Source organism: Drosophila ananassae, chromosome 2R, assembly GCF_017639315.1.
Source record: "Drosophila ananassae strain 14024-0371.13 chromosome 2R, ASM1763931v2, whole genome shotgun sequence".
Classification (NCBI taxonomy): domain Eukaryota; kingdom Metazoa; phylum Arthropoda; class Insecta; order Diptera; family Drosophilidae; genus Drosophila; species Drosophila ananassae.
In genome coordinates, this window is record NC_057928.1 from 12,454,370 (window position 1) to 12,470,100 (window position 15,731).

General features: G+C 42.6%; 1 protein-coding gene across 2 annotated transcripts; it reads right to left on the bottom strand.

Moving 5' to 3' along the window:
- Positions 1-8,714: 8,714 nt before the first annotated feature.
- LOC6493422 lies at positions 8,715-15,665 on the bottom strand. 2 transcript variants are annotated; one of them, XM_014908890.3, is made up of 3 exons: positions 14,789-15,665; positions 11,227-12,368; positions 8,715-11,174 (listed from the first exon to the last, which is right to left on the bottom strand). In XM_014908890.3, the coding sequence occupies exons 2-3, from the start codon at positions 12,363-12,365 to the stop codon at positions 9,128-9,130; spliced, it is 3,186 nt and encodes a 1,061-aa protein (XP_014764376.1). In that variant the 5' UTR covers positions 12,366-12,368; positions 14,789-15,665; the 3' UTR covers positions 8,715-9,127. The 2 variants fall into 2 exon arrangements, with proteins under 2 accessions (XP_014764376.1, XP_001957717.3); XM_001957681.4 differs by lacking the exon at positions 14,789-15,665 and having other exon boundaries at positions 11,227-12,437.
- Between the last annotated feature and the right edge of the window lie 66 nt (positions 15,666-15,731).

Here is a 15,731-nt window from a genome sequence, read left to right on the forward strand (position 1 = left end):
GGCAGGTGGAGACTCTTTTTCCGCATTTTTTGAGCCATCTCAATCCAGGATTGGATGCGAAATGGCCGAGATATTCACAAAAAACAGTTTGAAAAATCGAGATCCACCTACTGGCCATTTCTGTTCGCCTAGTACTTCGAGCCTGGTAGCGGCCAAAAATTGAAAAATTTTCAGCCACAAAAGTCTGTGACGTCAGGGATCTACGGGGATTAGTTCCCTGATTCACAAACAGTACGCCGTTTTTGAATCGGATTCGAAATTACAAAGATATTCGCCAAAAACTGCGAAAAAAGCGCTGATCGCCCTTTTACAAGGGGTACCATCATGATTTTGGCCAAAAATGGGGCCAAAATTGAATTTTGAGAATTTTAAGGATCTTTTGATGAAGATCTACGGGGATTAGTTCCCTGATTCACAAACAGTACGCCGTTTTTGAATCGGATTCGAAATTACAAAGACATTCGCCAAAAACTGCGAGAAAAGCGCTGATCGCACTTTTCCAAGGGGTACCATCATGATTTTGGCCAAAAATGGGGCCAAAATTGAATTTTGAGAATTTTAAGGATCTTTTGATGAAGATCTACGGGGATTAGTTCCCTGATTCACAAACAGTACGCCGTTTTTGAATCGGATTCGAAATTACAAAGATATTCGCCAAAAACTGCGAGAAAAGCGCTGATCGCACTTTTCCAAGGGGTACCATCATGATTTTGGCCAAAAATGGGGCCAAAATTGAATTTTGATATATTTAAGGATCTTTTGATGAAGATCTACGGGGATTAGTTCCCTGATTCACAAACAGTACGCCGTTTTTGAATCGGATACAAAATAACGAAGATATTCGCCAAAAACTGCGAGAAAAGCGCTGATCGCACTTTTCCAAGGGGTACCATCATGATTTTGGCCAAAAATGGGGCCAAAATTGAATTTTGAGAATTTTAAGGATCTTTTGATGAAGATCTACGGGGATTAGTTCCCTGATTCACAAACAGTACGCCGTTTTTGAATCGGATTCGAAATTACAAAGATATTCGCCAAAAACTGCGAAAAAAGCGCTGATCGCCCTATTACAAGGGGTACCATCATGATTTTGGCCCAAAATGGGGCCAAAATTGAATTTTGAGAATTTTAAGGATCTTTTGATGAAGATCTACGGGGATTAGTTCCCTGATTCACAAACAGTCCGCCGTTTTTGAATCGGATACAAAATAACGAAGATATTCGCCAAAAACTGCGAGAAAAGCGCTGATCGCACTTTTCCAAGGGGTACCATCATGATTTTGGCCAAAAATGGGGCCAAAATTGAATTTTGATATATTTAAGGATCTTTTGATGAAGATCTACGGGGATTAGTTCCCTGATTCACAAACAGTACGCCGTTTTTGAATCGGATACAAAATAACGAAGATATTCGCCAAAAACTGCGAGAAAAGCGCTGATCGCACTTTTCCAAGGGGTACCATCATGATTTTGGCCAAAAATGGGGCCAAAATTGAATTTTGAGAATTTTAAGGATCTTTTGATGAAGATCTACGGGGATTAGTTCCCTGATTCACAAACAGTACGCCGTTTTTGAATCGGATTCGAAATTACAAAGATATTCGCCAAAAACTGCGAGAAAAGCGCTGATCGCACTTTTCCAAGGGGTACCATCATGATTTTGGCCAAAAATGGGGCCAAAAATGAATTTTGAGAATTTTAAGGATCTTTTGATGAAGATCTACGGGGATTAGTTCCCTGATTCACAAACAGTACGCCGTTTTTGAATCGGATACAAAATAACGAAGATATTCGCCAAAAACTGCGAAAAAAGCGCTGATCGCCCTATTACAAGGGGTACCATCATGATTTTGGCCAAAAATGGGGCCAAAATTGAATTTTGAGAATTTTAAGGATCTTTTGATGAAGATCTACGGGGATTAGTTCCCTGATTCACAAACAGTACGCCGTTTTTGAATCGGATACAAAATAACGAAGATATTCGCCAAAAACTGCGAAAAAAGCGCTGATCGCACTTTTCCAAGGGGTACCATCATGATTTTGGCCAAAAATGGGGCCAAAATTGAATTTTGAGAATTTTAAGGATCTTTTGATGAAGATCTACGGGGATTAGTTCCCTGATTCACAAACAGTACGCCGTTTTTGAATCGTATTCGAAATTACAAAGATATTCGCCAAAAACTGCGAGAAAAGCGCTGATCGCACTTTTCCAAGGGGTACTATCATGATTTTGGCCAAAAATGGGGCCAAAATTGAATTTTGAGAATTTTAAGGATCTTTTGATGAAGATCTACGGGGATTAGTTCCCTGATTCTCAAACAGTACGCCGTTTTTGAATCGGATTCGAAATTACAAAGATATTCGCCAAAAACTGCGAGAAAAGCGCTGATCGCACTTTTCCAAGGGGTACCATCATGATTTTGGCCAAAAATGGGGCCAAAATTGAATTTTGAGAATTTTAAGGATCTTTTGATGAAGATCTACGGGGATTAGTTCCCTGATTCACAAACAGTACGCCGTTTTTGAATCGGATACAAAATAACGAAGATATTCGCCAAAAACTGCGAAAAAAGCGCTGATCGCACTTTTCCAAGGGGTACCATCATGATTTTGGCCAAAAATGGGGCCAAAATTGAATTTTGAGAATTTTAAGGATCTTTTGATGAAGATCTACGGGGATTAGTTCCCTGATTCACAAACAGTACGCCGTTTTTGAATCGGATTCGAAATTACAAAGATATTCGCCAAAAACTGCGAGAAAAGCGCTGATCGCACTTTTCCAAGGGGTACCATCATGATTTTGGCCAAAAATGGGGCCAAAATTGAATTTTGAGAATTTTAAGGATCTTTTGATTAAGATCTACGGGGATTAGTTCCCTGATTCACAAACAGTACGCCGTTTTTGAATCGGATTCGAAATTACAAAGATATTCGCCAAAAACTGCGAGAAAAGCGCTGATCGCACTTTTCCAAGGGGTACCATCATGATTTTGGCCAAAAATGGGGCCAAAATTGAATTTTGATATATTTAAGGATCTTTTGATGAAGATCTACGGGGATTAGTTCCCTGATTCACAAACAGTACGCCGTTTTTGAATCGGATACAAAATAACGAAGATATTCGCCAAAAACTGCGAAAAAAGCGCTGATCGCACTTTTCCAAGGGGTACCATCATGATTTTGGCCAAAAATGGGGCCAAAATTGAATTTTGAGAATTTTAAGGATCTTTTGATGAAGATCTACGGGGATTAGTTCCCTGATTCACAAACAGTACGCCGTTTTTGAATCGTATTCTAAATTACAAAGATATTCGCCAAAAACTGCGAGAAAAGCGCTGATCGCACTTTTCCAAGGGGTACCATCATGATTTTGGCCAAAAATGGGGCCAAAATTGAATTTTGAGAATTTTAAGGATCTTTTGATTAAGATCTACGGGGATTAGTTCCCTGATTCACAAACAGTACGCCGTTTTTGAATCGGATTCGAAATTACAAAGATATTCGCCAAAAACTGCGAGAAAAGCGCTGATCGCACTTTTCCAAGGGGTACCATCATGATTTTGGCCAAAAATGGGGCCAAAAATGAATTTTGAGAATTTTAAGGATCTTTTGATGAAGATCTACGGGGATTAGTTCCCTGATTCACAAACAGTACGCCGTTTTTGAATCGGATACAAAATAACGAAGATATTCGCCAAAAACTGCGAAAAAAGCGCTGATCGCACTTTTCCAAGGGGTACCATCATGATTTTGGCCAAAAATGGGGCCAAAATTGAATTTTGAGAATTTTAAGGATCTTTTGATGAAGATCTACGGGGATTAGTTCCCTGATTCACAAACAGTACGCCGTTTTTGAATCGGATTCGAAATTACAAAGATATTCGCCAAAAACTGCGAAAAAAGCGCTGATCGCCCTATTACAAGGGGTACCATCATGATTTTGGCCAAAAATGGGGCCAAAATTGAATTTTGAGAATTTTAAGGATCTTTTGATGAAGATCTACGGGGATTAGTTCCCTGATTCACAAACAGTACGCCGTTTTTGAATCGGATACAAAATAACGAAGATATTCGCCAAAAACTGCGAAAAAAGCGCTGATCGCACTTTTCCAAGGGGTACCATCATGATTTTGGCCAAAAATGGGGCCAAAATTGAATTTTGAGAATTTTAAGGATCTTTTGATGAAGATCTACGGGGATTAGTTCCCTGATTCACAAACAGTACGCCGTTTTTGAATCGGATTCGAAATTACAAAGATATTCGCCAAAAACTGCGAGAAAAGCGCTGATCGCACTTTTCCAAGGGGTACCATCATGATTTTGGCCAAAAATGGGGCCAAAATTGAATTTTGAGAATTTTAAGGATCTTTTGATGAAGATCTACGGGGATTAGTTCCCTGATTCACAAACAGTCCGCCGTTTTTGAATCGGATACAAAATAACGAAGATATTCGCCAAAAACTGCGAGAAAAGCGCTGATCGCACTTTTCCAAGGGGTACCATCATGATTTTGGCCAAAAATGGGGCCAAAATTGAATTTTGATATATTTAAGGATCTTTTGATGAAGATCTACGGGGATTAGTTCCCTGATTCACAAACAGTACGCCGTTTTTGAATCGGATACAAAATAACGAAGATATTCGCCAAAAACTGCGAAAAAAGCGCTGATCGCACTTTTCCAAGGGGTACCATCATGATTTTGGCCAAAAATGGGGCCAAAATTGAATTTTGATATATTTAAGGATCTTTTGATGAAGATCTACGGGGATTAGTTCCCTGATTCACAAACAGTACGCCGTTTTTGAATCGGATACAAAATAACGAAGATATTCGCCAAAAACTGCGAGAAAAGCGCTGATCGCACTTTTCCAAGGGGTACCATCATGATTTTGGTCAAAAATGGGGCCAAAATTGAATTTTGAGAATTTGAAGGATCCTTTGATGAAGATCTATGGGGATTAGTTCCCTGATTCACAAACAGTACGCCGTTTTTGAATCGGATTCGAAATTACAAAGATATTCGCCAAAAACTGCGAGAAAAGCGCTGATCGCACTTTTCCAAGGGGTACCATCATGATTTTGGCCAAAAATGGGGCCAAAATTGAATTTTAGAATTTTAAGGATCTTTTGATGAAGATCTACGGGGATTAGTTCCCTGATTCACAAACAGTACGCCGTTTTTGAATCGGATTCGAAATAACGAAGATATTCGCCAAAAACTGCGAAAAAAGCGCGGATCGCACTTTTCCAAGGGGTACCATCATGATTTTGGCCAAAAATGGGGCCAAAATTGAATTTTGAGAATTTGAAGGATCCTTTGATGAAGATCTACGGGGATTAGTTCCCTGATTCACAAACACTACGCCGTTTTTGAATCGGATTCGAAATAACGAAGATATTTGCCAAAAACTGCGAGAAAAGCGCTGATCGCACTTTTCCAAGGGGTACCATCATGATTTTGGCCAAAAATGGGGCCAAAATTGAATTTTGATATATTTAAGGATCCTTTGATGCAGATCTACGGGGATTAGTTCCCTGATTCACAAACAGTACGCCGTTTTTGAATCGGATTCGAAATAACGAAGATATTCGCCAAAAACGGCGAGAAAAGCGCTAATCGCACTTTTCCAAGGGGTACCATCATGATTTTGCCCAAAAATGGGGCCAAAATTGAATTTTGATATATTTAAGGATCCTTTGATGCAGATCTACGGGGATTAGTTCCCTGATTCACAAACAGTACGCCGTTTTTGAATCGGATTCGAAATAACGAAGATATTTGCCAAAAACTGCGAAAAAAGCGCTGATCGTACTTTTCCAAGGGGTACCATCATGATTTTGCCCAAAAATGGGGCCAAAATTGAATTTTGATATATTTAAGGATCCTTTGATGCAGATCTACGGGGATTAGTTCCCTGATTCACAAACAGTACGCCGTTTTTGAATCGGATTCGAAATAACGAAGATATTCGCCAAAAACGGCGAGAAAAGCGCTAATCGCACTTTTCCAAGGGGTACCATCATGATTTTGGCCAAAAATGGGGCCAAAATTGAATTTTGATATATTTAAGGATCTTTTGATAAAGATCTACGGGGATTAGTTCCCTGATTCACAAACAGTACGCCGTTTTTGAATCGGATTCGAAATAACGAAGATATTTGCCAAAAACTGCGAGAAAAGCGCTGATCGCATTTTCCAAGGGGTTCCATCATGATTTTGGCCAAAAATGGGGCCAAAATTAAATTTCGATATATTTAAGGATCCTTAGATGAAGATCTACGGGGATTAGTTTCCTGATTCACAAACACTACGCCGTTTTTGAATCGGATTCGAAATAACGAAGATATTCGCCAAAAACTGCGAGAAAAGCGCTGATCGCACTTTTCCAAGGGGTACCATCATGATTTTGGCCAAAAATGGGGCCAAAATTGAATTTTGATATATTTAAGGATCTTTTGATAAAGATCTACGGGGATTAGTTCCCTGATTCACCAACAGTACGCCGGATCGGATTCGAAATAACGAAGATATTTGCCAAAAACTGCGAGAAAAGCGCTGATCGTACTTTTCCAAGGGGTACCATCATGATTTTGGCCAAAAATGGGGCCAAAATTGAATTTTGATATATTTAAGGATCCTTTGATGAAGATCTACGGGGATTAGTTCCCTGATTCACAAACAGTACGCCGTTTTTGAATCGGATTCGAAATAACGAAGATATTCGCCAAAAACGGCGTGAAAAGCGCTGATCGCACTTTTCCAAGGGGTATCATCATGATTTTGGTCAAAAATGGGGCCAAAATGGAATTTTGATATATTTTAGGATCCTTTGATGCAGATCTACGGGGATTAGTTCCCTGAATCACAAACAGTACGCCGTTTTTGAATCGGATTCGAAATAACGAAGATATTTGCCAAAAACTGCGAGAAAAGCGCTGATCGCACTTTTCCAAGGGGTACCTTCATGAGTTTGGCCAAAAATGGGGCCAAAATTGAATTTCGATATATTTAAGGATCCTTTGATGCAGATCTACGGAGATTAGTTCCCTGATTCACAAACACTACGCCGTTTTTGAATCGGATTCGAAATAACGAAGATATTCGCCAAAAACTGCGAGAAAAGCGCTGATCGTACTTTTCCAAGGGGTACCATCATGATTTTGGCCAAAAATGGGGCCAAAATTGAATTTTGATATATTTAAGGATCCTTTGATGCAGATCTGCGGGGATTAGTTCCCTGATTCGCAAACAGTACGCCGTTTTTGAATCGGATTCGAAATAAAGAAGATATTCGCCAAAAACTGCGAGAAAAGCGCTGATCGCACTTTTCCAAGGGGTACCATCATGATTTTGGCCAAAAATGGGGCCAAAATTGAATTTTGATATATTTTAGGATCCTTTGATGCAGATCTACGGGGATTAGTTCCCTGATTCACAAACACTACGCCGTTTTTGAATCGGATTCGAAATAACGAAGATATTCGCCAAAAACGGCGAGAAAAGCGCTGATCGCACTTTTCCAAGGGGTACCATCATGATTTTGGCCAAAAATGGGGCCAAAATTGAATTTTGATATATTTAAGGATCCTTTGATGCAGATCTGCGGGGTGAACGGCGTGAAAAGCGCTGATCGCACTTTTCCAAGGGGTATCATCATGATTTTGGTCAAAAATGGGGCCAAAATTGAATTTTGATATATTTTAGGATCCTTTGATGCAGATCTACGGGGATTAGTTCCCTGAATCACAAACAGTACGCCGTTTTTGAATCGGATTCGAAATAACGAAGATATTTGCCAAAAACTGCGAGAAAAGCGCTGATCGCACTTTTCCAAGGGGTACCATCATGAGTTTGGCCAAAAATGGGGCCAAAATTGAATTTCGATATATTTAAGGATCCTTTGATGAAGATCTACGGGGATTAGTTCCCTGATTCACAAACACTACGCCGTTTTTGAATCGGATTCGAAATAACGAAGATATTCGCCAAAAACGGCGAGAAAAGCGCTAATCGCACTTTTCCAAGGGGTACCATCATGATTTTGGCCAAAAATGGGGCCAAAATTGAATTTTGATATATTTAAGGATCCTTTGATGCAGATCTACGGGGATTAGTTCCCTGATTCACAAACAGTACGCCGTTTTTGAGTCGGATTCGAAATAACGAAGATATTCGCCAAAAACTGCGAGAAAAGCGCTGATCGCACTTTTCCAAGGGGTACCATCATGATTTTGGCCAAAAATGGGGCCAAAATTGAATTTTGATATATTTAAGGATCTTTTGATGAAGATCTACGGGGATTAGTTCCCTGATTCACAAACAGTACGCCGTTTTTGAATCGGATTCCAAATAACGAAGATATTTGCCAAAAACTGCGAGAAAAGCGCTGATCGCACTTTTCCAAGGGGTACCATCATGATTTTGGCCAAAAATGGGGCCAAAATTGAATTTTGATATATTTAAGGATCTTTTGATGAAGATCTACGGGGATTAGTTCCCTGATTCACAAACAGTACGCCGTTTTTGAATCGGATTCGAAGAGCTATGGCTGTGAAATTTGAAATTTGCGCCTTAAGTTTATGGCCTTTTTGTCGCGCAGTATTTTTCACGTTAGTAGATTCAATTTGTTACTTCTAGTATTTTTTTTTAGACCAGTTAGCAGTATTATTTAGATCCGCTGGTTTGGCGCAAAAATTTAAAAAGAAAACTCACTTTTATAACAATGACATATAATTAATTTTATTTGAAAACAAATTAATTGTTGCATGCATTGACATTATTACTTAATTAGCAGCCATTTCCGCTTACGAATACATCCTGCCTGTAAATAATACACTCGCAGCGGTAAGAATTATATAGTCATCGAATAACAATTATAAAATAATTTTATACGATCGCTTATATAAAATAGAACATATTGTACAGTCGTTGATAAGGTGTTTGCATTCGTGCATTCACTTAGGAGTATTTTGACAATAATTCGAGACATCATTTTCGATATTGGTTTCGCTAACTATAGACATGAATAGAATGTGCAGCTGAGATATGCAGCATTCCGTGTTCAGCAATTACATAAAACTATATAGCGTTTATATTCGAGCTAGTAATACGTGATTTTTGTGTAGTTAACCCGCCAGGAGCATTTCCGCGGCCACCTCCAGGCTCCAGTTGCTCTGCTGCAGGGCCTGTTCGCACTGGGGGCGTGCTGCTACGCCCAGTCGCGCCAATTGATCGATCTTGTAGTGCCTCGTGGCCAGGCCCACATCTCCGCTGGCAGCTCGCAGGGCGTTGCGCACATCCTGCTCAACCGCCGAGCTGCCCAGTTCCTGCATCAGTTGCTGGAGCTTCTCCTGCTCGCGACCGAAGTCCGAGGGCACTGGCGCGTACAGCTGATGGGCTCCCTCCAGTTGCTGCTGCTGTTGCAGACGCATCTTCTCCATTCGCCTTTGAATTTGCTGCGCGGATAGCGGCGGAGGTGCCAGGGGAGCTGGTCGATGCGGCCTTAGATAATCATCAGAGGCTACTTCGTCGTAGAGCACGGCTCCGCTTCCATTTGGCACCTGGCCATAGTAGGTAGATCCGGCCGTGCTAGCTGCCACTGCATCGTAGAGAGAGCCCGATGAGGCGTAGGTATTGTTTTTGGGCGCCACTACCCGGTTGGAAATGGCCACAAACGAGTGATTGGCCTCCGGCTGCATGGATGGTTGCTGATGATTCTGGTAGATCTGCTCCTCCGGCTGATCCCTGGGCGGCTGGGCATAGTACTCCGAGGATGTGGCCACCTGCTCGTACCAAATCCGATTCACCACGCTCTGGGTAGAAGCTGCTGCCGCTGCTGCCTCGAGATTGTTCTGCTTGGGCGATACGGTTGAGGAGGGACTGGAATGATTCGAGGGAACTCCATTCTTGAGGGGCGTTAGATTCTGCTTGTAGACCATGTCCTTGCTGGAATACATTTGTGTGGAGTTGCGCTGGTACTCCTCCTGCGCCCGGGTCTGGCCATTGCTGTACATGTCCTTCTCTAGCTCGGCAATGAAGGATTTGTCCAGCAGCACGCTCTCAGAAGCGGCAGCGGAAGGTTCTAATGGCTGGACGATATTGGTGTCATGCCGCTCCAGCGATAGATTACTCAGATTAAGCTGCATGGCTGCTGACTCGAGGGCAGGTATGTTCTCCTTATTCGCATTGGGTCCCCCAAAGAGACTCTTTCGCACGGATGGACTGCTGTAGATAGGAGCTGCTTGGGCAGGAGGAGCTATCTCCAGAGACTGGCTGTAGTTCGAGTAGAGAGCTACTGCTGTGTCCACGTTGCTGGTGTCGAAGGGATCCAGTTCCCTGCCTGGAGTGGATAGCTGTTGATTCTGATCCCGCTTCTGGGCGAATTCCATGGTGTTGGAGTAAGTGGGAGGCATCTGGTAAGGTGGCGGCTGCAAACGGCCCGGGGAAGTGGATGCCATGTTATTCTGATCGAGTTCGAACTGCGGCTGCTCATTGAAGTATGTGGGCGAGGCACAGCGTTCCCTAGAACCGCCGCTGTCGTCGAAAGTGGGCACGTCAATGGGAGCGTCTAGAATGCAAAACGAGCTATCCACCTGGAGGGAGGAGCTGTCTCCTCCTGCGCCCGCTCCCCCCATGATCCCAGCGGACGGGGAAATATCAATGAGTAATCCCTCCTGCTGGAATTGAGGTGGCGGTGGCCGTTGTGGCCCCACGAGCGAGCCCTTGTGCTTCACAGCATTCCGCCGCTGCAGACCCGCCGCCGCTGCTTCGTTCACCAACTTGTTGTAGGCGAACTGCTTGCTAGACGTGGACTTTCGCTCCTTGGCATGGTTGTGGTAGGCCACAGATCCACCCTTGGCTTGCCTGGACTCTCCGTTGGCCATGGCAGCTGCTCCGCCCCAACAGAAACCAAACGGAGAAGCAGACGATCCGTTGCCCAGGCTGTTCCTCATGGCCACGTCGCAGGCGGCGCCCACTTTCCGCTGCTCCAGCAAGCTCCGTGGGAAGATGCCGATATCGAAGGTACGCTGATTCTGACCCTTGATCAGTTTAAGTTCCTGCCGCCCATCAATGATAGCCACCGTGTCGCCAGGATCGAGCTGAAGGCCCTTTGTTTCGTGGTAGCTGCGAGTGGCGCGCATCACGGGAGGGGACATGCTGGCAAGATACTCTCTGCAAAAAATAAACATCAGTTAAGGACTACGAATAGAATCAATAGACTCACTTGAGAGCAGCAAAAGTGGGACGCTCTTGTGGTGTCTTATCCCAGCACTGCAGCATCATGGCGTAGACATCCGGAGGACAGGCATCTGGCTGGTGGAGTCGTTCGCCCTCGCGATCGATTTTTCGCAGGATCTGGGAGCCATTGAGACCCACCCAGGGATCCTCGCCAAAGCTGAACATTTCCCAGAGCGTCACCCCAAACATCCAAGTGTCGGAGGCGTGCGAAAACTGACGAAAACGCAGCGATTCGGGTGCACACCAGGGGAAGGGTACCTTCTTATGCTCCGACATCACATAGCAGTCGTCCTCCTGCGGCAGAGCACGCATTAGCCCAAAGTCTCCGATCTTGATCTTGTTGCCAGCAGCCAGGAGGACGTTCCGGCAGGCGAGATCTCGGTGCAGGAAGCGTTTCTGCTCCAGATAGGCCATGCCCGTCACGATCTGAACCGACCAGTTCCAAATAATGGTTAGTGAGGTGTGGCGGCACTGCTTGCGGAGTGTGTCCAGGAGGGAGCCGCGCTCCGCCAGCTCCGTTATCATCATCATGGGCTGGGACAGCACCACGCCGTACAGCCGTACGAGATTCGAGTGGTCCAGCGCGTGCATGGCCTGCACCTCGCGGAAGAAGTCATCGATGATGCCCGGCTGGGTGAGATTATCGGACTTTAGCACCTTGACGGCCACCGGGATCACTTTTCCGGCTGGGGAGGCACTCCACTCGCCACGACGCACCACCCCGAAGGAGCCGTCGCCCAGCTTCAGGCCCAGTGTGATGTCCTTCTCGTGGATGAGGCAGGTTAGCTGGGTGCCGTTGCCCTGAGTGGCGTCCTTGGACGCGGACTGCTGTTTCTTGGACGAGGGCTGCTTGCCGCCGCCAATCAGCTTGGACAGGATGTTCTTCCGCCACTGGTGGGCCTTCTTTTTGCGCACCGCCTCCATGAGCCGTCGGATGGCCGGCTTGCCCAAGCCACATCGCTCCAGATCCTCGGGCAGAACGTAGTCGAAGTGCGCCAGCCTGGTCACCTGCAGGTCATCGCGTATCCGGTCCAGGAACTGCTCCAGCTGCACCTCGCGCAGCAGATCCTCCAGCCAGGCCGTCTCGCTGCTGTGACTGCCATCGCCCGCCGCTGTGGAGGTCATGTCCTGGGAAAACACAAAAACAAACCGAAAAGTTGAAAATAATCTCGACGGCATATGGGTCTGAATATCAGACATGGGCTAGTTAGGTTACTGTAGGTTACTGGGTCGGGGGCTGTTCGGTAATATCAGTCGGAAGTTGTGACTCGGAAAGGGTTGAGAGAAGGTTGGGAGAGTGGTTAGAAAGGAAAAGTTCACCTCAGTTATGGTCAGCATAGCCCATGGAATATTAATTTCACGGCTTATGTAGTTACAGTGGGGAGTTGCGGGAGAAATTCTGCCATAAATTGTGCCAGAAAGTTACTAATTTTTCTTAAAATTATCATAAATAATAGACTAGTATAAAATAATACTAAATCTCTATAATAGATCTCCCTATAAATAAATTAAATTCTTATAAACAGTTTATTAAATCTACAAAATAGTCTCATTATCCTAACTGACTTTTATTAACTTGTGACTAGAAACTAAAAACGCTCTACTTAGCCCTCAAAATAAGTGCTAATTATATTATAACGCTAATTATCAGTTTTTATTTTAATATTGTTTATAGAACATTTTTTTATATCATAAATATGCTAATTAGATGGAAAATAACAATAATAAATATTATTAAAGCCTATTTATTGTTTTAGAAACTCAAGGTCATCACAAGTACATATTTAAATAATAATTTCCAAAGAAAAAAAACCCTAAACTGCAACTGATAAAGGGGTTTTCATGTCAAATTACACATAAATTCGAGTTCTGAGTAACTTATTCCCAGAACTTCCTCTTCTAAAGAAATATTTCAATTATTTTTAACATAAAAATGTCAAAGTTAAAGTTATCTCCAACTTGTTGAACTTATGACTGTTTCCAAGGGGGGTCTGAGCACACACTAGATGGCTTCAAGAGGGATTTGTTTAAATATTTACATAGGTGCCAGTCCCAATGACGTCAAGTTTATTGGAAAATACGTGAACGAGTTGCGTCACCTTGCAATGTAAGAGGGGGTGCCGTGATGCGAATTTTAAACTACAGAGGATGTTTTCTGTTTAACAAAAAATTATAAAAATTTAAAACATGAGGTTTTTATGAGTGTTGTCCCACTGTATTTATGCAGCTGCACTCACTAAAAAAAATGATAAAAAAGCAGACTGTCATTACATCGGTTGAGGAACCGGGCAAGACGAGGGGCTTGAACTCTGGCGCGTGCCAAAGTGGAGTTTATTTAAAGTGCGGTTTGAAATGTTCCAGAAATGCTTCAGATAAAGGTGAGCAGATGGAGACTTCCAATGAAACGGATATGGGGGACAGACGATGGTCTCCTCCTCGCCACAGAGGATTCTCTCAAAACGAAACACAGTCCATTAAACATACATATGTATATATTTGCTGCTAATGTCTATCGTTTAAAAGGCGTATAATAGTTATTACGCTTAGCGGTGACAGTTTCGAGTAATTATTCGGGCGGAAACTGGAATTTGTTTGGCGGATGCCGGGGAGGGAGGGAGGTGGGAGCGACAGTGAGAGCAAAAAAGACAACAACGCCCAGTTGAGAGCAGGTTGTTCGTACCTATCTCATTTGTAATTTACACAAACTATAGCTATTAGTTGTGCACTAAAAAAAATTGGTGAAGGAAACTTAATAGACACTATTAAAGAGAGGTAGCTATAAGATAATATTTAAAAATAATGTATAAAGATATTTAAAAGGTATTATTTGGATAAATAAAATATAATAATAATAATTATAATGAGGGGAAAAGTATACTTAGAAGGAAAAATATTCTTATGATCTGTTAAAAATAAAAAAAAAAATACATATTTACTTTCAATCAATTCTTCGATAGCTAGACTATATTATATGTATAATAAAGGCATTTTTTAGACAGTCTTTAAAACAATTAGAAGAATTTAAACATTATATTAATAATAATAAAAAATAATAATAATAATAAAAAAAAAGAAACCATATAGGCCGTCAAAAAATAATAGACTAGATATAGAAATCACGTATCTAGAAACCTAAATGGATCCCTAAAGTTCTTTTGAAAATTTCTTTAACGCATATGTATACTATAAGATAATATTAAGAAAAATTAAATAAAGATATTATTATAAATATAAATATATAAATGTATATTCTTATAAATACTATTTAAGAGAACAAACTCAATAAGGTCTCAGGATCTAATAAATATTGACTTTTATGTAAAAACCTAAACAGCTCCCTAAAAATCCCTGGAAAACCCGTTAATTTCTCCAACAGCTGACTGGAAAAATCACCACATACACACACAGTACCACCATTTTTTCCAGTGTAACCGATCCCACCCCGAAACCAACGAATTCATTAACTTTTTTTTTAACATTTGTGGCATTTCTCGGGGGGTATTTGAAAGGGTTTTTGTTTTGTTTCCTTTGTTATAAGCAATACTCACCAATGTTTTTGAAAATCTGGGATTTTTGTCGAATTTCTGGAGACTGATCTGGCAGCTGCTGAGCGGCGACGGCTGGCGGCGACGCTGGCAGCGAAGCGTTGCGTTACTGCTTCCGTCGCTGCCTGCGGCTGCACTTGGCTAAACTTCCTGTCTGGCCGCGAACAGGTTGCCAAGACAAAAGATGACGACGATGGTGGCGAAAGATGGAGGAATAAAGATGTGAAATTCAATATGCGGAGGGCAGTCGCAGCAAGGTGAAGGACGTCAGCGTCGGCGTCGGCGTCGAAGTCAGCGATCGTTACAATAATGCGTACTGCGTATGTATATATCTATGTGTGCATGAGTGTGTGACACTGTGTGTGTTTGTTTACACTCTCGAAAACAGCAGTTGGTTGGTTTTTAGCTGCTGAACTCGCAGGGGAGAGGTAATCAAGCCCATGATGCGGCAGCTAGCGGCCACTTTAATATATTAATTTAATGGCGGGCACAAAAGAGCGCAAAAAAAATAATGAATTCGCTTTCAACACACACTCTTTCTACACACCCCCACCTGCCACTCCCCCGCGCTGTCGTCACAGGTTTTTGCACAATTTCCCACACAAACGCATTTGCACGCTGCACACGGGCATTGGTTGTGATGTTTGTGTGTGTCAGGGCAAGGGAACTGCGAAAAAATGCACGAAAAACAGCAACGCAAATCGAAATCGTAACAACAAAACCGATTCAAGCCAAAAAAACTTCTTTACTTTAGCCGTCGAGTACTTATAATCGATGAGATTTGTTTTCTATTCGAGTCCAGCAGGAGTTAAAAACATCTGCAGCGTTTAATTCGCGATTGAAAATGCGCGACAGCCAAAAATATTTTTTGCCAGCAGCTGATGCTCTGCATTTTAGAGTTTTCCAACCCTGAACAGCGTTGCCAGACGCGGTAGGGTTTCATCAA